General features: G+C 38.9%; 1 protein-coding gene across 1 annotated transcript in view; it reads right to left on the bottom strand.

Annotated features, from left to right (window-relative positions):
• Positions 1-21,249, bottom strand: part of syt1a (synaptotagmin Ia) — an 82,005-nt gene that overhangs the window by 21,902 nt on the left and 38,854 nt on the right. The window contains exons 3-5 of the mRNA XM_080051030.1: positions 16,566-16,766; positions 7,249-7,421; positions 2,861-2,989 (exon numbers count right to left, since the gene is read on the bottom strand). Coding sequence (XP_079907156.1) covers positions 2,861-2,989; positions 7,249-7,421; positions 16,566-16,734 — 471 coding nt within the window. The 5' untranslated portion in view covers positions 16,735-16,766. The remainder of the gene's footprint in view (positions 1-2,860; positions 2,990-7,248; positions 7,422-16,565; positions 16,767-21,249) is intronic.

Raw genomic sequence — 21,249 nt, 5'->3', positions numbered from 1 at the left:
ACTTCTTTCACTCACACACACACATCTCACACACACACACACACACACACACACACACACACACACACACACACACACACACACACACACACACACACACACACACACACACACACACACACACACACACACACACACACACACACACACACACACACACACAGCACCAATTTTTCCCTTTCCCTGACTAATATTTAATGGCGCCACTCTGTGTGTTATTTCAGAAATTAACTTTCTAGGTGAAATTCTGAAATGAATACCAAATGTTTTGGGGTGGAATTCCTCCCTTCTCAATAATGAGTTTTAAATTCCTGTATTCTGTCTGGACACAATGCAATAGGCCTGCTCTTGACCTGCACAGAAGAGCAATGAAAACGGTAATGATGTTGAAAGTAGAAATGACATTATAATTCCCTTCCTGCTGAGCTGAGAGGGCTCTTTGTGGTTCATTTGCTGTGTATTTGCCTGATGTGGCCGCGTCGTTTGCTCCCTGACTGATTTGGATCTTTTACAAAAACCTTTGCGTCTCATTAGTGTATAAAGCCAAGAACATCAGCACCAGGGGCAGAATCAGCCATTCGTGGTGGTTAACAGACAGACACAAAGTTGCGAGTCATTGCCATGAGGACCTGACATTAATCTGCAAGTATTTTTGCTCTCAACCTGATCTTTTATTTCATTCTCTGTAGACACACAAACCAGTGTTCCCCTCTTCTTCTGGGCAGGCTGGAACATTAACCACCACATACATATTTTAGGCCATCCTTGAAGGAGGCACATTGAGTATTTATTATCAAATATTCTCTTGACCTGAGTGTTGAACTGCCGAATAGGAATGTTTTTTCAATGTCAATTACTTAATATTATCAGAAAGTAAAGGGAAAACGTCAAAATGACCTTCTTCATGCTTGAAATCTCACCTGACTAGTCAATGAGGATTAAAAGAAAAAAAAAAACATTTCCCGAAGGCCACCTTGCGTCTGTACTGTGTCCGTCACTGGGCTGAAAGTGGGTCAAGATGAGCAGCTGCCTCCCTGGGTTTTTAGGTTACGTCTGTCGCGAGCTCCTTACACTTCAGAGGCGGCCGCACAGGCAATGAGCCGATGCCTGGCTGTTCTAAGGTCAGTGTCGAGAAGTGTGAAAACTGTCATCCATTCATAACACTTAAGCTCCAGTGGTGGAGCTTATTACCATTGTAATCAAGAACCTCGTACAGAGACCTGCTGTCACTGCCTCCCACTGTATGACACATCAACTCTGGGAAATGTACTATTTTCCACATAATACTACCACTTTTTTTATGGAATGACTCAATACTTTGTCTTTTATTTTCTCTGAAAGAAATAAAGGTCAACTTGACTGAACAGTAATGGTGTTGAATTTTATTAGCGTCATTATGGAGTCTATTATCTGTGCATTGATGGATATTGCACATGTTGAGTGCTACCACCGGCATGAGAACATTACCCAAGAATGAGCCTTTTACATCCATAGGAACCAAGCTTGTCACCACCATGTTTCCACTAAAGCACAGAACGGACAAACTAAACGGCCTTATGTGTTTTTAAATATAGTGGGTGTCTGCCAGATATGCACCTGTTGGGAGACGAAGAAGTACTATAGAATAAATAACTAAATATATATTCATCTATCTTCTTGATATTGTGGAAAGAGGCAGTAGTGGATGACGCATTATCTTTAGTAACTATAGCTTTGAGTCCTTTAAGACCACCGTAGCTTCTGTAAATTCGACTAACGGGAGGGTTTAGCGAGGGAGCGTTGCGATATAGAAATTTCACCACAAGATGACTCCAAAATACTCCTATATTATACACTGCCCCTTTAATGTGTTGATGAAGTTACTGCAAATGTGTGCAATCAATTACCGTCACCATACAGTATTAGAATAACTAAAATTATAAAAAATAAATTGCACCTTTAACGTTTCTTCTTTGTTTAGATAGGGAGATGTACCTACTGTATGCCAGTGTGTGACTCTCTGTGTGTAAAGGAGCAGGGAGTGTTGCTGTCTAATCTCAGGCTGTCAGTTTTGTTTATAATGGGAAGTTAGCTAGCCCAGTGAGGGACAGCGCTGTGTTCACGCACCGCATCCATTATCTGTCACACAACATCTGGCGTTAGGAAGTTGATGTGCTTTCTCATTTTGTTTTTTAAAACTCAGTCACTGGAAAAATATAAAGCAGATGGGTATCCATGAGAAATCCCAACAGTATGTGCGTCTTATACAAGGCTCAGTGGCACAAATTTGTCGACCATGACACCCCTTTGAGATTCCTCTCAAGTTTTAGTGACCACACTGTGTTTACAGCAATGGTATTTTCATTTGAATTAGAGACGGGCATTGTTGAGGACTTCACGATACCCTACGCATCATGATACATGGGTCAGGATATGATATATCATAATACATTGCAATACGATGCATATTGCGAAATATTGCGATATTCCACATAGTTTACGGAAAATGTCAAAACAGAGATGAAATACCAGAAATTGAAATTCAAAACCTGGCAATTTGAGGCAACTAGCCGTACAGCGGCATCTACAGTAGCAGAGGTTGTACTTCACAACCAATTCAAAACATGAATTTGTAATGACGATACGATAAAAATATAAAGAAAAAATATAAGAATACATTGCCATATCTATTTTCTGTTGTGGTAATGCAACAAAAGGAAAATGTTGTGCAAAACCTGAGTGGGTCCTGTTAAATCTCTGGAGAGATGAAAAAGTAGGACCACCTCAGATGTTTTGGGTGTGACCATACTTACGAAAGGAGGACGTTTTTTCGCGAAAACAACGACACACACAGGTGAGATTCGGATAAACAGACCCTTACCGTATTCTCGGTGAAATTGTAATCCAGGGAGTATTGTAATTTGCCCAGTTTCTGCTCCTCCTTGGGCTCGGCCTCTTGCTCTGTTTCATCAGTCAGCCCTGTCTCCGCATCCTCCTCATCCTTAAAGGCCTGAAGGAGACACCCACCAAGAGTCAGTGTCGCCCGTTTGTCGCTGGGGCTAGCAATCCCAGCCAGCCGTTCCCCGCCCAGGTCCTGCCAGCGGACCTACTCCTGTAAAAGCTGCCACTTGTTTTACGGTGTGTAAAGGGGGGGAAAACGAGGGGTTGGGGAAGCAAGCACTAAAACACCATAGCAGTTAACACCAGGACATGCTCTGTGATGCATTATAGCCTCGGGCTTGTTCCCCCTGACGAGGCTTTTCTATCAATCTTTGGGTGTTTTCTGTCTAAAGGGCGGAAAGATCAAATGGTGGCGCCAGGGATGAGAGCAATGGACAGGCAGTAAAGGTAGAATAGGGAAGGGGGTAGAGAGAGAGAGAGGACATAAAGAAGGGGAGAGAGAGATGCTTCCAGAAAATATCACAATAAGACAATTCCCATGATGCTATTTCAGGCAGATCAAGGCTACGTCTACGCGACATCGGTCTAGCTAAACAATGGGACGTTTTTCCTTCATGGACCTAAATCGCTGTAGTTCACATGCCAGGCCAGTAGTTGGCGGTGAGACTTTGTAATAGATAGCCGTTCTGGTGCAATTTGGCGCATGTAAATAATACGTCTCCGCTGAACACAGTAATGGTGCAGAAAATATACACTTTTTTTGGAGAAGCGTTCCTTATCAAAGGAATCAATAGAAGTAGAGCATGGTAATCCGCTGATATGTTGTCTAACTCGCACATTATTTGCTATTTGACTGCAAATGCAATAGTTATATGCAAAAACGAGCCATGATGTCATTGTTTCCACAGGAAATGTATTTGCTTGTTTACACGGTATTTGCTGGAGTTGCGTATTCAAAAGATTTCACTCCAGATTTAAAAAGTTGACGTTTTCAATCCCCCAAATCGCAGTTTTTGTTTGGCCCAAACGTAAAAATACTTTTGCGTATTATGGTAAAAATGCTGCCATGTAAACAGCCCCCAAGACCTATCAACTGGGAAGTGTCAGAGCTGGCAGAAGAAGAGTGAGAAGTGAAGTAGCCCTTTCGCTAAAGCCTGGCATTGAGGTACAGTATGGGTGGTGGCATTGGTGGCAAGGAAAAAGGAGGGGGTAGGGGTTGGAGGAGTTTGTTGTAAGACCAACATGCAATTGAAGAGGCAAAAACTAGCTCTCAAGGTCATTCATTCATCGTCAAAAGTTGCCTTCCAAGATTCCTCATTTCGTTAGGCATGCAGAGCATTCTCTGTCGTTCAAACTGGTGCTCTTGTGTGATTCCCCCATTCTCAAATCTGCTTACGCCCCCTTCAGACAAACAGTCACATTGCCATTGTTACCCCTAAAGCCTTGATGTTATCCCCTATGCCGATGGTATAGCTAGAAGCATCATGCCAGCAGTGGGTGGGTAGGTGTTGGTAAAGGGGGTTTTAATGTACATCGGGCCTGCTCGTATCAGCTTTGTCAAGTTGCTCATGTGAAAAGCAAAAGGCTGAACAACACTGATTTGTTTTTTTAAATTCTCCACTGAGCTTTTTTGTCTCTCTGCCTTTTGAGAGCAAATCCATATTGAGTGGTCTTTAGCTTTTTCTTTTATACACAAAAGAGTTGACAGTGGAGCAGGTAAAATTATTGAGGAAATACAAACCCCTGAAAATTGATCAAATGTGTTTTCTGGATGATGTCAAAAGGTTAAATTAACTCAAGCTGAGATCTATTTGAACTAGGTTGTCAGCTATGAATACAAATGCTCCTGTACGTCAAACGCTTCCTTTTCATCACCAGTTTTCAAAAGAAAATTTACTTGTAGAGCCTCTCAATCATTCCACGTTTGCTCGCCGCCACTCGTTTGAAGTGTAAATTTGAAGATTCAAAAGGCAGGAGACTTTATAGCTTGGCACAAAAATCAGCATGTTCAACCTTGTCAATGCGCACCAGGAGTGTCTCTTTCGTACATATATATGTGCATATGCAGGTCGTACGCACATATATACAGTGGATATACATGTACTGTATGCATAGTTACATATATTTTTGGTTTCTATGGGAGTCAGTTGTTGTCAAGAGGCTACGAAAAAAAACATCAGAGCAGCAGGCTTAAGAAGATCCAACAGCAATTTAGGAACCTACCGCCAGTGACCATCCCGAACAGTCATCAGACACAACACAGATAAGGAGGACATAGAAGGAAGAAACACAAATTAAAACAACCACACACAGGAGTTAACACACCAGAGTCTGGGGCTCAACCAGGAGAAATGACCGCTTGCCTCGGTAGTGGCAGATTCACCGATATTGGCGATTAGTTAGTTAGTTATCAGGGTGACCATTAATGAAGGTCATTCATTTCGATTAACGGTAATTCGAAAAAAAAATAGAATGGATGGTTCCAAGGCATCCAGAATATTAGTAAATAATGGAAAAATCTACTGTAATAAACCGAGTGATGTACTACAGCTGAAGCTATTTCATTGACTTTGCTGGTTGTTAAATTTTCCCAGTGTTCTATTATACAATAAAACAAATGTGTCTTTAACATTTAAGGCGAGACACTGCAGAAGAATAGGGTAAGATTTTTTACTTATCTTATATCATCATGAAATACTGTGTATTGCCATTTTTTTTAGAAATGTTTGAATAAATGCAAATATGGCAATATCTAACTACTCGTGCATTGATTTGCATCTCTTTAAAAAACACAAATCTAAATGTTGGATGAAGCCAGAAGAAAAATCTATATTTCATTATTACAACATCCAAAGTTTTTACAGAACAGACTTTAGATATGCAGATGCAAACATACCAAGTTTAGAAAAATAGACACCTAGATGTACATTTTGAACTTTTTTTTAATACAAATATGTAAGAAGACTTGTTATGGAAGCAAAATAGAGAGCATCTCAAAATAGATCAGTCCTTGAAAGAACTATGTTTTCTGCATTCTCTCGCCTTAAGGCTTGTTTTATGTCAAATGATGTGTAAACATTTTTAGTGGTTTTCTAGCAATGGTTCAGATCCAGCTCTGATTGCAGAGGTGTTGCAGCAAATTAAAGACACTTTGTTCAGGTTTTCCATGGAGGATGGTGGCATAATGATGCTCTGCCGGTGCAATTAGTGTGCTAACTCCATTTGAAGTGTCAGCGTTTCATTGCTACTTATTCTGTAATGTTAAACAGGTCGAATTTAATTAAATTCACTCCCATTTGTGTATCGTTTTGGTGATGTCATTTCTCTCGGTGGATACCACTTCATTACACGGCAAACAGTACTCACACTCCTCAACAAGTGAGCGGGTCCTCATATTAAGACCAAAAGAAACACTCACAGAAACGAAAGGCAGGAGAACAAAAAAAAGAGAGAGAGATTGAAACACTCTCTATTCAATTTGAAGCCATTTAAAGGCGTTCCATTAACTCTCCTGTAATAAGACTCTTAATTTATTTCTAATTAAGTGGTGAACTATCATAGTAAGTGATACTGTTTGTATTGATTGGCAACAAATAAATACATAATACATACAGAACACACATTGCAAAAATTAAAAGGTTAGGAAAACTCACATTTTCAAGGCATCTGTCTTCCTAGATTTTGGAGTTTCAAGGCTTACTAAAACTATAAGTTTTAAGAAAAAGCCAACTTATTATCTTTTGTTGAGATAATGTATCATTCATGTGTTATAAAAAGGTATCTTTCATATGTATATTCAGTAAGTTTTAGTAAGATTGTAGAACTCAAAACTTGAAGTTAAATAACATGAATAATAAGTTATCTGAACAACAGAAGTTGGCCTCAAAACTCAAAGACTAATGAAGACTGTTACCTTGAAGTTTTGAGGTTTCATAACTTTTTCATTTATACAGTGCATAGGAGCCTTTGCCTTTGCTTGAAAAGAATAGGGACATTTTTGTCAACCTTATGTGCGGTGACATTATTGTCATTCTGTCGGTGAAAAAAAAAACTTAATGAGTTGATGCAGTTACTGCAAATGTGCTTAATCAAATCTCCCTCACCATACACTATTAGAATAATTCCAATTCTAAAACAAAATTGTAAGTGGTAGACGGCAAAACAAAACAAAAGACATAAAACAATATTGGATATACTTAAGACATATTTCTGGACAAATAATTGACAATAACTTCTATTGAATGTCATGCACAAAGGATCAAACAAGTGAAATAACATGTTGGCATTAGGTGCGTATTTAATAGGGATGTATGGAGGGATTTGTTTCTTAATCTGAATTGTAAAGCAACGATAGTTAAACGTTTTTACCTCGGTTTTGGCTCCATCATTGACGTCCATCATATTGATGGCATTTTTGCCCTTGTCTTTGCCCTTCTTTTTGTTTTTCTTCTTTAATATCCATTTTTTGCAGACACAGAAGCAGCATGATAACACCAGGATGATAGCCACGAAGGCTATAGAGACGATGGCCCAAGATGGCACTGTAGGGAAAGAGCAAACAAGTAAAGTGTTTGGGTTTAAACTTTGGAGAGAGAAACATTTTGGTGAGGTAGACAGACAGATACTTTAGATAGATAGATAGATAGATAGATAGATAGATAGATAGATAGATAGATAGATAGATAGATAGATAGATAGATAGATAGATAGATAGATAGATAGATAGATAGATAGATAGATAGATAGATAGATAGATAGATAGATAGATAGATAGATAGATAGATAGATAGATAGATAGATAGATAGATAGATAGATAGATAGATAGATAGATAGATAGATAGATGTACAGGCAGTACAATTGACAAACAATGAAATGGTCAAGCAATACAAGTAATTGAAATAAGTCCATAAAAAGTGAGCAATATTGCACATAATTAAATTTGCATATAAAAAAGAGCCAGAGGTAAATATAAATAAATAAAAGTAAAGTGGGCCCAAGCAGCAACTTTTAAGCAAATGTCCTAGCAGTAATTATAGCGACTGACAGCAGGTGAGTCAGTTAAAAGTGTTCGCGCCCACAGAGTTGGCACACCAGATCAGCACCTTATAAGGCAGCGACTGGGTCCATCAAGAAGTGTCAGACTCTTAACGATCTGCCCTGACTAAAGCAGGACCACCACACACCACTGCACAGCTTCAGCCAATTTAGTGGAAGTAACAGATGTTGGCATTTTCCACTTGCCATTTAAACAAAAGATTCTTAGACAGCTTGACACTTTCAAGGCAATCATCGGCAAAACACAGAAGAACTTGAGAGCGGTGGTAATTTCGCAGAGGGTCTGAAGAGGCATTAACAGTGGTGCGACCATGACAAGTCAACGAGGCAGTACAACCAGATGCTTTTGACACACATTGTCCGAACATAATCTCAGCTCTTAACCTTAACAAAATAGTATGAAATGAGTCTTTTGTGTTGAGACTCAAGGTTTTAAGATTTCTCACAGAAAAACTACAGTTTTAGACATAAACCTTTTCTCAAAAGCAGGACATTCCGAACATACAGGAAAAAAGCCTCCTTTTACTTGAAATTAAGAGTTTGGTCCGAGTTGAGATAGAGAACATTAATGGGATTTTTTTTGTAAATTAAATTGTTTTATTACCTGTCAGTGATCCCATGGTCATATCATCAATTTCATAATAATCCTGTCCTTATCAAAACATTCATTTTAGGCCTCCCATCTGAGCCATATTGTTTGTGTGTAAAAAGAATTGGGCTTCAAATTATACTATATCCTTTCCCTAAAGATTCAAATGTCTTAATAAAAGTAATGGCGTGGATGCACTTGGATCATCTTGAAGGAAAAACTATGCTCCCAAATAATAATACACTTTCTGAACACAATAATGTAATAACTTAATGCCATTCATTACAAACAGTTATTACATTATTCTTTCCGAAATATTATTACGTTATTGGCAGGTTGCTTAATTATCGGCATATTTGCAGTATACAAAGATCCCTGATCAGATCGTTTTTCATGATTAAACTGCTTATAAGATGATACATGAGAAAAGGCTATGTGAAGAAGGACATATAAGTAGTTGTGTCCTCCACCATATGGTGTTGCACCGCTACATTGACTTGAATGGACAGCCAGCGGTCAAATATTTCACCCGCAAACTGACAAGGCACTCAACTCAACGACACAGTGGCAGCTCTAACAGCCATCTGCAAACATCCTGACACCCATCTCAAGTAAACAGTCAGTCAGCTACTGCTCCCTAGTGCTACACACAGGTACAGAACACACAGGTACAAAACACACACACACACACACACACACACACACACACACACACACTCAATGATGGGAGGATAAGTGGGTAGTTTTTAGTACCGTCGAGACAACATTCAAGTCCATAAATCCAGATGGGGTAAGAATAATGAGAAACCTTGCAACAGATTTCTCATAATGGTAGCTCCTCTTCTCTACTCAATGGACACCAAACACCTGGCAGCCCACCCCTTATTTAAATAAAGAGGAATACATGACAAATTAGCCAATTCTAGAAATATGGTTTTGGTTTTTAGTCAGTGCTCATTACTCTGAAAGGCAAAGCGGATACTTCTGATTGAGGCTATTTAGAATGCCACATCTGAAACATTGGCAATATTGGATCAAATACAATAATATATAAATTTTTTCAGAGAGGAAAAGTTCCACAAAACAAACACAGATCGCTTCATAGTTCATCTTAGGGGGGTCAGCTCAACAGTGGTCATAACTCCAACAAATCAATATAAAAAACACTGGACGAAAGTCCACTCCATTGAAGACTTTATTTGAAAAAGTCCCAAAAAGACCCATCAAAACAGAAAAGTATATTACAGTCTATCACTTTGGGTTTTTTGGCTGACCAGCATTCGGCTGTGGGTTTCTCTCGCCGAGGTCCGAGAGGGAGAAAAAAAATCGATTCTCCGTTGACAAAATCAATAAGCACTCTGCTCCAAGGAAAAACAGTGAGTGATGCTCTAAAATAACTTTAGGATCTTCAGATTTTGCCTGGGAGCGCTGTGGTAATGGAAGAGACACTGGATGGGATTCGTTTACAATGAGCCACCCCGACACCAGCGGCAGCATTTTTTTCTTTAAAAACTCAAAAGTTGTACAGAGAATAAACTGTGCTTCACATAGCCTTTGCTTGGGTTATAACTAAGACACATTCATTAATACATTGTGTTATATGGCCCATTGCTCTGAGGAACTTTCAGTTTGTGTAAATTCTTGCACCCCCTTTGGACAAAAGCGGTAGTATTTTTACTATGCCAGCTGTTGTTCCTGGGTGTGCGTACCCATGACAAAGGCGTTAATAACAATTTTATAAAAATAGCATTATAAATATTTAAAAGTTCCTCGTAGCACCTTTAAGATACAGTCAAAGTCAAATTTTTAAACTCATAATAATTATTTCATGAAGGGTTTAAAAGTAACCCTAACTAATGGCTTCATTAGTAGTAATTAAAACATGTATTATTGCTTTACAGATCAGTTAAAAATGAAAAGTAAGGACTAATATTGGGTTGCCATTATCTGATTATTTGAAATCTTTAACCAACCCAAGTGTTTTTCTATTTAAACCCTTCATGGATGCCCTATTAGAAAGCACCAGAAGCTTTATGACTTTGCAGAAAAGTTGGGGCTACATCTGTAGTTATTTTGAAAAATCACTACTGACACTTTAATACTAAATGCCAAAGACTTCTAACCTCCAAAAACCGGAACATTTATCGTAGGCGTATATACCTCTGAGGATAACTGTGGCGGCAGCACTTTACAAATGCAAGCACAAGGTATGGCAAGGAGAAGACAGTCTTTTAATGGACGTGTCAGATATGTGACAGGTTCGTATTTCAAGTTGGCAAACCACAGGCGTATAAGCGATCACTTTTCTAAAAGGAACTGTGGAACTGTGACACCATTTTTTTTTTCAAATGGAAGCTACGATTAACAGAAATCAAAACAAATACACTGTAAAATCTCTCCTTTCAAAAACCTCTAATAGGTATGTCACTCTGTAAGCATTCAAGCATCTCATTTCAACACTCAAAACACCCTACGAAAAAGAAACGCCATTTAGCCAGTTACAGTGGAATTCAATTCATAAACCCACCCAGCCCTTATCCTGTTGATCAAGCCTGCGTCTTCCAGTGAACGGCACTTCTGTGTTCCTTAATTAAAAGGAACCCAAGTCCCAGAAAGCAATAAAAAACATCCCCTAATTAACGACATTGTGTGAGCGTCGTTGAGAGAGAGAGAGAGAGATAGAACGAGAGAGAGAGAGAGAAAGAGAAAGAGAGAGGGAGGGAGGAAGTGTTGCCGGCGAGCGCGTTGCACTTCAACTCCCAGCACCTTATCTATTGTTCCACCAAGCAACATGGCACGGAAAATTTTGTTTCTCTAATGGGTGGTGGGCTGCCATGTTTGCTGTTCCTCAAGGCTCAAATCCCCTTTTCAGTCATTGCACTCTTTTTTTTTTATTTGCCATGCATACAACTACTACTGGAAGTATAGGACTGTCCAGTACTTTCAAATTATCGCAGATTATTTTTGTATGAGATATGCATTCTATGCAATATTTGCCCCTTTCATTTATGAATGCTTAAGGCAATCATTAAAGACTTTGTATTCAGTTCTCATTTCAGTTGTATTTTTTGTGCTCTAAATCGCTAGGACTTTACAAGGATATCTTTCTGTGGATGCATTCAAAAGGATAGTTTGTGCATTTATGTGTGTTTAATAATGCATCTGGGTCATATGCACTTCCAAGCAAGCAAGCAGCCCGCGCTAATCCAATGCGACGGGACTCTGTCGGTCAATTAACCTTGACATTATATCTCGTGCGCCCTTACCTCGCTGTGTTTTGTTTAAGCAAACACTACAACTGCAGACAGGGAGCATCTTCCAACTATCTACAACACTGAAAATAATGGAAACTGTATTCATTCACAGACCCCTTGTGTGAGTTTTTCTCTCTTTTTTTATACAAGATTTAATTTAAAATGTGGGCGGCCTGTTCCTTTGTTTTTCGGTCAAATTGAGTCTTTCTGCTCCGTCCGCTCCAATCATTCATTGTGATTTTTATCAGATAATGTAGACCATTCAACACTGGGAATTTGGATGGATATTCTTTTGAGCGTGAAGTGACACTACATTAACAGTGCAAGAGGTGGATTAACAACAATAGAAGTGATAATGACATTAGATGGAGGATGGAGGAGCACTGATTGTCATTTTCGAGGAAAGAGGAAAAAAGTAGATCAGTTCATTGTGGGGCTAAAAAAAAGATAGTGGACTACTCATTTTTGTTCGCCTTTCAGCCTGGATTCATTCAAACCATTCATTTAAAACTAGAAACGTCGGAAAAAAACACATCAAGAAGCAACTTCGATATGCAAAGATTATGCCTAAATCAGGGGGAACAATGTATATAGAGTAAGTTGTATGGACAGCCTGATTTGAGCAGATCATTATTTTAACCAATGTTGTTTTGTTCAAATGAAGCAACTTAAGCTGACATGAGTCAAAACCTTACTGGGGCATGTAGATGGCTGCTAACAAAATTATTACTTAAATCAACGTTAATGGTGCTACGAGGAACTTTCAGTTTGTGTTCATTCTAGTGGCCCCTTTGGAAAAAGGTGGTAGTGTTTTTACCGAGCCAGCTGTAGTTCCTGGATGAGCGTGGCCATGACAAAGGCATTAAGAAAAACTATGTAAAAATAGCATTCTTTTCTTTGATTCATTGTTCGCCGTTACAAATCATTGATGATCATCAGAGGAAAAATTAGACTGTTTCAGCCAAATGTCTATTTATCTTTTGGGTTTTAAGAAGGGGCCAATGGAAGAGACACTTTTGTATAGGCGGAGATGAATAGCTCCGCTGATCCACCACCGCAATCCCCTGGTAAACTCTGCTGTCTGTTGATTGTGTTAAGCAGCCAAGGCCAACAAGTATAGACACATTTAAACTCTGACGTATCTTTGGCAATTTTCCTCCAGTCCTTGTTTCAAGTAAATTTTCCAAAGGGGACGGAATGCGTCACTTCGAGGTTCTGAAGTCAATTCGACCAAATGTCAGATTTTCTTAATTGTTTAAAGAAACCCAGCTTTTTAAGGCCAGACGTGTTAAGGACAGATATTTTTCGCAGCATTTTTTAAATGTTTGAGGTTGCCTCCAGCCCACAGCCCCAGATAAAGAAGGGGAAAAAGGCAAACAGCCTTATTAATTAATTCTCTTGAAATGTCAATCGTTCGTCTAGAAATGGCTGATGCATGCCAGCAGTCATGGATCAAACGGCCTCCATGTTTAGAGGTTAATTGTTATCGGGAAGCAAAGCCTTGGGTGTTTATATAAAACTTACTAAGAAAAATTCAATGGAACAGTTTCCTTAGAGGCAACTACTCAGCTCCATGAGAAGTCACAATATGGTTTACTGTGATTAAACAGTCAGACCTTAAGCATGTGGATGTGTGTCGGGGTCTGTGTGTGCTTATGTTTCTTGAGAAGTGGAAGGTCATTCACAAAATGATAAGAAAGCTTAATTTTTGATGCAGAACTAATCACTGTAAAAAGATTTTTTTGTGTAACCTAATCGTGTTGATGTATTTTAATCATCACTTACATCATTTTAGTTGTCGCAATCATCTACTTTTCTCTGCTTCCTCAAATGTTGTCCATGTTTTACTTAGTTTGTGTATATACGTAGAGCATCTTTTCCAATGCAAGGATCTGCTGCTTCTCTTGAGTTTACACATTTGTAAATTGAATATCTTTGGGTTTTTGGGTAATATTTATATACAATTTGTTTGTGTGTGTGTGTGTGTGTGTGTGTTTTGTATTCTAATATCCAAATGTTTTGTGGGTGTGGTTTCAATATAAGCCTGTACAGGTTTCTTCTGCACCCAACCTTCTAAAAAAATCTTGAAACATGTTGAAAATAGTTTTATATAAAAATAAAAAACAGCAAACAGCACATTCTGAAAGATTGAAATAAACGCTAGTGGCATTTGCATACTTGAGCCATCAGCAAAACAGATGGGAGCCCAGGCAAAATCTCCTCTGCTCAGCGAGAGAGAGAGAGAGAGAGAGATGTGTGATCTGCAGATCCTGATGGACAGAAATTCAGCAACAAGTTTAGGCCAATAGTGACAGCTATATGCGGCCAGCACTGAAAAGCCGGGGGGGGGGGGGGGCTTAAACTGCATTATAAGCCCAACGGAAAAACCTGCTGCAGCAAGCATTACAGAGACTTGTGTTGAGAATTCCAATTTTTTTTCCCGTCTTTCGCAGTTTCCTTGTTAAATCGTCCGCCTGACTTTCTGCAGACAGTATCGATATTCCAGGGAGTAAACAAGTCTCGGGGCATTCATCATCAGCTTGGCAGCACCGGTGAGGGAAAAACGCTCTGCTTTTTGATTGAGGAGATTGGGGCCGAGAAAACAGTAATTTAAAAAACCTTTTATAACTGACAATTTATTTAATTATTTTTTCTCAGTAGCTCTTAGATAAGTGTTTTGCCTATGGTCTAACAAAAGAAAACCTACCGTAATTACATTTTTCTCTAGATTACAATGTCAAAAAGTTGGAGGCAAAAACAAAAGTCTACTTCACTTTTAACAGTGATGTGAAAAAAGCTCTCAGACTTGGAGCTAGGAAGCAATAGGAAATAGCAATAGCATTTTTTGTGACAAACACTGAAATGACTGAAAGACATTGTTGATCCATTTTCATCCAAGCCTCTGCACCGAAGCACGCCCTCAAGATCGAAAGGCCTTCACATTTCCCATCAATGGAAATGTCTTGTCCAAGTCCGCATGGAAAGTAAAGCTCAATATTCACAAACCAAAAGCTATCTGAATATAAATTAGGTCTTTTACTTTAGTAAAGTATGCAACCCTAGTACAAATAAATCTCTCTCTGTAAATCATACTGACTCCCTGCTCTATTAAATCTCTGGAAAGGGGGAATATGAATAGTGGTGTCATTTGCAACTTTGCCGCCATATTTGCAGCCATTTTCTGTTTGCGAGAATTACTTCCACATGAGCCAGTGGGTATATCTATATATATTTGGGATTCGAATGCAAAAAAAAAACTTGGATTTCCAGGTGGTGCTTTAGACTGCATGACAAAATGACAACCTCACATATAGTCATATAACTAATATTGCTAAATTACCCAGGCAAACACGAGTGGGAAATAATACAGTATTTGGTTGGGCAGGCAGTGTTGTATGATGTAGAAAGTCAGCTGAAAGCGCAAGTAATACGGAAAAAATAAAAAATGAAAATCTAACCCGCAAATAACAAAGTCAGTCACGCATGATTTAGCAATTCATCACGTCAAACACTTGAAATTATTGTTGCCAGATGTTTTTTTTCTACCACATCAAATGTGATTTATTTCTGTCAGAAGATAATTTACAAAGACAATACCATCCCCTCCGGTTAGCGCATGAAATACTTGTGTTTGTGTTTGACTCAAAGCAACACAATGAAAGTTGTAGCACATTCTCATGTGAGTCATTGGAAGGCTTAGTCCAAGGTCATCATATGGCACTGGCGTTTTGAAATGCGTCAAACAACACCAAAAAGATTTCACTCACAAACACTGTTGATTGAGTTTTGAGTCACACAAGACATTGCATGGTTTCATCTCTGATGGAAAGCACTTTAAATCAGAGGGAGTATGATTATGGAAACATCACGTGTAGTTGAGAGACTAGCCTACTGAGAAACAGCACTGATGAAGTGTAGCACCTCCCGCACACTAGTGTATTTTTTACATGTTTTAGATGAATGCACTACTGATTGAAATAGCCTTGTGTGCAGCTTTTGCATTGTAGATTGAATTCGAATCTCCCTTTGTCTGTATGATGGTTAACCACATCTGTAATCATGGAGCCAAGTAGCCCATATAAACATATAAACATATCATGGGTGTGGGTTTGGAGTGGGTTTTAGGTACATATGGGTGGCCATATAGGCCATAATTCAGAAATGTTTGTGTATGTGCATGATCAATTATTTTATGAGAATAATTTTTGTATGTAAAATATAGTACAGGCAATCGCAAATGTGCATGTGAGAGGTGTGTATGTGGAAGTGCAAGGTAATATAGTGGATATGAGAAGTAGTGTAAGGTAAAACATGAATTCTGGTCTACACGGGTCCCCATAAGGATCTACATCCCAATAAGTCAACTAGATCATATCAATAAACCCAACACTTCACATCATTGATTAAAAGATGTCCAAGGCTGCTGAACTTTCATCGATTATTATTATCGACTGCTCTGCAGATTACTTTTTGGGATTAATTGTTTGTTCAACAAAATGACATAACAAAGCAATAAAAATGTCAATCACAACTCCCCAGATTTTAAGGTGATATCTTGATTGTTGTTTAGCCTGACCGACAGACAAAATCTAAAGATATTCACTTCACTATTAAAGAAGACATAACCAGCACAATTTTAAAGACTGGAACCAGTTAATTTTTTTGCATAAAAAAAAGTTAAAAAAAAAAGTGACTGAGGTCAAGTTATCAACAAATGCACTAATTGCTTCACCTTTGAAGGTATCCTACACTCTTCTACCTGAGGAAGTAGACGGACACACTTACATGGGATTTTGTTCAGCTCGTTCATGAACTTGTCCTTGAGCTTGGAGAAGTTCTCGTCTTTCTCTCCTGCTCCGGGGCCGTTGGTGGTGTTGAAGCCGGCCATGGAAGAGGAGGCGGTGGTTAGCTCGGGCGCCGCCGCCGCCAGCGCTTCCCTTCGACTCTCTGCCATCGTCGTGGCGATGCTGGGAAGCCGGGCAGATGCTGGAAAGTGGAAAGAAAAGACGAGAAAATCAAAGTAGGTTAGTTTTTTTTTTTATTATTTCTTGCCGCCATTACAGATTCAAGTCATACTGTAGGCAGAACGCTCGGCCTTGTCAGATGACTCAGAGTTGACGCAGAACAGTGTGAGCAGCTGCCGGCTCAGGCTGGGTAAACATCAGCTGGGCTCCACAGTGAATTGGCCGGCGCGGCTGAATTCAGAACAAAGCTACTCACTCAATGCTTAAACTCCAGATTAGCATCACTAAGAAGAAGAGATAAAATGATTATTTATCGCTCTCCTACAGCACAGGCAGTAAATCTCAGTACCGCTATACTGGTCTAATTAAAATCATGTGTTTATTTTTACAAGACAACTGCAAGTACAGTAAATAATGGAGCGGGGCAGGGAAGATTACTCACCCCGTTATCTTATCACACCATGCTCTTTGTGCACGACAGGTGTATTTATTTTACATTCAGCAGGTCTTTTGTGAGGGAAGAGATGGAAACAATGTATTGCTTATGTTAACAGGGGCTTTGTGTGTGTGTGTGTGTGTGTGTGTGTGTGTGTGTGTGTGTGTGTGTGTGTGTGTGTGTGTGTGTGTGTGTGTGTGTGTGCATGCGTGCATGTGTGTGTATGTCTGTGGGTGCCTTTTAATGTACTGTATGTGTGCATAAACTCGTGTCTATACATTTGCTGTGTAATGAACTGCATGTCGCAGCAGCAACTCTCCCTGTGGGAGGTTGGTTCCACATGATTTACATACTGCCTCAGGGCAACAAAAGAGACACTTATGATACATTACTATGATACTAAAGTAAGGTGTTATAGGTACCAAAATAAATGTATAAATATTATTTTGTGTTCAGATTTCTTTTTTTTGTCCAACCGGCAGATTAAAACCCATAAATGTCACATTAGAGAAGCTGAAGCCAGACTGCTGACTAAAAGACATGATTATCAAAATAGTTGCATTGAATTTATTTCAGTCAACCAATAGATCGATCCCCTTTATTGTTTCAACTCTATTGGCAATATATAATAAAACTAACAACATGTGTCAATTGTGGACACTGAAAGACAATACAAACTATATTAAAACTAATCTGATTCTTTTGAAAACGATGGAAAAAGTATACAAATGTTGACAGTTACAGCCACATAACAGAATGGTAGTTAAGGCAGGCACAGAGTGTATATATTTTTTTCCCGGTGTAGTGTTCTACTTAGTATCATGATACAGGGCTGTCGTGCAAAGCTGTATGACAAGTCTCCTGCAGAAAGGAACTATTTATTGTCCACTCTTTGTGTGCAGGTTGTAATTTGGCTCTGTTACCATAGTAATTCAAGAGGATAATGGCCCTACTAAAGTTCTAGAGTTTTTCAAACAGTACACACAGTGAAGGTTGATGGCCTAATTCTCCTCCTTTGCCACAGTATGCTGTTCATTAAACACACATTTTACCATTTATAATACTGTTTCATAAGGGCTTTGCACTAGCGCAGACAAAAACACTTCTGAAGGTTTCTGTGAATTTGAAAAAAAGAAACGTAACCCTCAGAGAGGCCGAATATAATAACCGTTTCTAAACCTCCTAGAGATAAGAACAAAACGCACATAGCCATTTAATTATAATATCATATTTAAAACATGAAGGGAAGGAGACCTTCAGAGAACTGAAGTCCAATTCATTTTCTCTCTCAATGTATAAAATTGGGTTTTCAAAATCAGAGACAATTAAGACAGAAATACAGCATTGATAAGGCGTATAAAGTAAGGCTGCATTTCGACACTTTAACGGACCCCGTCATTCTAATGAATTTTTCTAGAATAAGATGATGTACTTTTTATTAGATTACTCTACTATAGAGACTGGTGCAAGCAACAAATGCAGCCAGTGAGTTATGTAAACAACGCACATTAATCCGTGCAAAATTGATTTATGGCCATCGCATATATTACCGTAAGGATTATTCTCATGAAACTTGGATGAAATTACTTGCTTTTATTACAAGCTGTTGCCTGGTAGTTGGCTTGAAGATGCATTAAGGAAGCTTATTCCAAGTTATTTCAACAAATGCAAGAATATTTTACTTCATTTTTTGCCAACAAGATATCTTTTTAAGTCCAAATAGGCAAGGGCAATTTGAAAAGTTCAAAACCAAGACGGCATCAAAAAGTCTGTGTAAAAACCTCACCAGTGCGGTTAGACAGGATTTAATGTGATATATACAGTAGTTTATTTAAAGTTTAGCCTAAACCTGGGAATTAAGATTAATGTAACCTAGCTTGAGCTGCAAGAACGATTCAAACAGTGTTTTTGTTCTTTGATGCTACAATGAAGCTGAGTGCACAGTAATTATGGTCTGAGAACTGGGAAAGTGTTATTTACAGATCCTACAGGAAACAACATGACAAGCAACGAGACATTAGCCGAGCCCGATGGTATTGTTTGGCCCTTTCTTCAAGTACACTGACATTTTCTCTATCAATAGTTTTTGTGTATCAAAGAGAAGAAAGAAAATAAAACATGTAGTTATAGTGTTTATCTACTATTCCTGTGTGTATAATTGTCAGTAATCCAAGGTAAAACCGCTCCATTAAAAAGGCCCATGTTTCCACACATAAATCAATACTTATGTCCTTTTGTGATTGTGATTATGTGAACAGATTTGAACACCCACACAGATATTGCACGTTCTGGATGTAGAATAGAAATTGCTCAGGGAGACAGATACAGAGCTTGAAATACAGAAAATACAAAGAACCAGGGCCAAAATTACTATCCAAATTAAAATAAAAACACCGGCTGGAGAGGAAGCAGAAATAGACTAATAGTGGCGTTAATCTTAACCCATTTAGGTCTGTGTGTTTGGCCTGGTCTTGTTTCCTTAGTGGAAATGTTTGTGTAATTGTACAAGGCTTGGTTAATTTGCCACGGGTTCAAATGTCTAGATTAAAAAGGAAGCCAGGGTTTGTAAACAGAAGTCACACTCACTGACAAGTAGCTCTTTAATTAGACATACATTAATAAGCCTCTCGTTCCTTAAGGTTAGAGTTATTTGCCGTTTTTGCAGGTTGACAGAACAAATATGACTATTTGCATAACACTGTAAAAAAGGGAGCTTTGCTGAAATTCAATCTTATGTTATGTTATCAAAAGGGCGACATATCTATACTTTCTATGCAATCCCAATTCAGCTTTAGCATCCTTTTCGCTGAACAATTCTGATTATATATTCACATTATACTGTATTTTGATGGATACCCCTAGGGAGCTAAACAAGTTTTCAGTATAGCCTGGATACACCTGCCAACTCCATAATATGCTGGTAAAAATGTGTACGCCCACCGTTTCATTCTCCACTGAGTAAATTAAACAGTGAAAGGCCGATGTTCTTACACCGGGCTAGCAGCACGCACGGCTCATGTAGTGGGCAATTAAGCTGTCTATTGGTGGCAGAACCGCTATAGCTGGGACAATTAACATCAGAGCCACTAGAAACCAGCAGGTTGAGAGGACTAGTGGTGAGCTGCCTGTGTGTGTGTGTGTGTGTGTGTGCGCGTGCGTGCGTGTGTGTGAAAATGTGGGTGGGAGCTTGAAACGTTCTAGAGAAATAAACCAGAGCAAAAACACCTGCCGACAACTGTATCACATATGGCTTAGCCTAGCAAAAAAGATCTCCAGGGACTTCAAACAGGCAGTGGTCCTTTGCCAAAAAGCCAATTGTAGGATCACATCCTGGCACTGTTTAGCCGCTCCGACTGGGTGGACAGGTTGCATGTACAGAGTGGGGTAAGATCAGAGGACCATAGGAAGGGATGTAGGCCCCCCTGAGGTGAAGTTTGGACTCTAGGTGTAGAAGGGGAAAATAAAATTAGCAATGACGTGCTTAGAGCGAACAGATGAAACAAAATAACGTATGTTTTATTGTATGGCCGATAAAGTAGTAATGATTTGCTCCTTTTATAGCTTGATAAGCGCCGCTGCCACGGAAACAGTAGCTAGGTAGCGAAAATGAAAGAGTATGAAAAACCTTTGCAACTAAACTTAAAGGTGGAGTCACTACCTATGTTATCTTCTCTGATGCTCATTCCGAAACATACAGACACATTCATTATTCCAGTGGAAAACGAGTATCATCCTTGACAGTGATACATGGCCTTCCTTTAATTATCCCACATGTAAGTAATGGCTGATAATGGTTACCATTCATCTTCTCCACTGCTTTTCATACATATCCAGGTCCTTACCGTGAACCTGTTTATATGTTTGGTATTGTGTATAACTTTGTTGGTATTTTATATTTGCACTTTCCTTCCTGGTACTGCGAACAATTTCACAACTGTTTGTTTTTTCTCTTATAGACAGCTTTCTTGTTAAACAAAAGGTAGCCATGTGTTAAATGATATATAAAGCAACTTAACTTAACTTAAGGCACTCTTGGTGAATTTTCAAATCCCCTGTAATGACACTAAAC

Source organism: Ammodytes marinus (assembly GCF_949987685.1).
Source record: "Ammodytes marinus genome assembly, chromosome: 22".
In the NCBI taxonomy this organism is placed as follows: domain Eukaryota; kingdom Metazoa; phylum Chordata; class Actinopteri; order Uranoscopiformes; family Ammodytidae; genus Ammodytes; species Ammodytes marinus.
The sequence above is the reverse complement of the archived record's forward strand: the minus strand, read 5'-3'. Positions and strand labels throughout refer to the sequence as shown.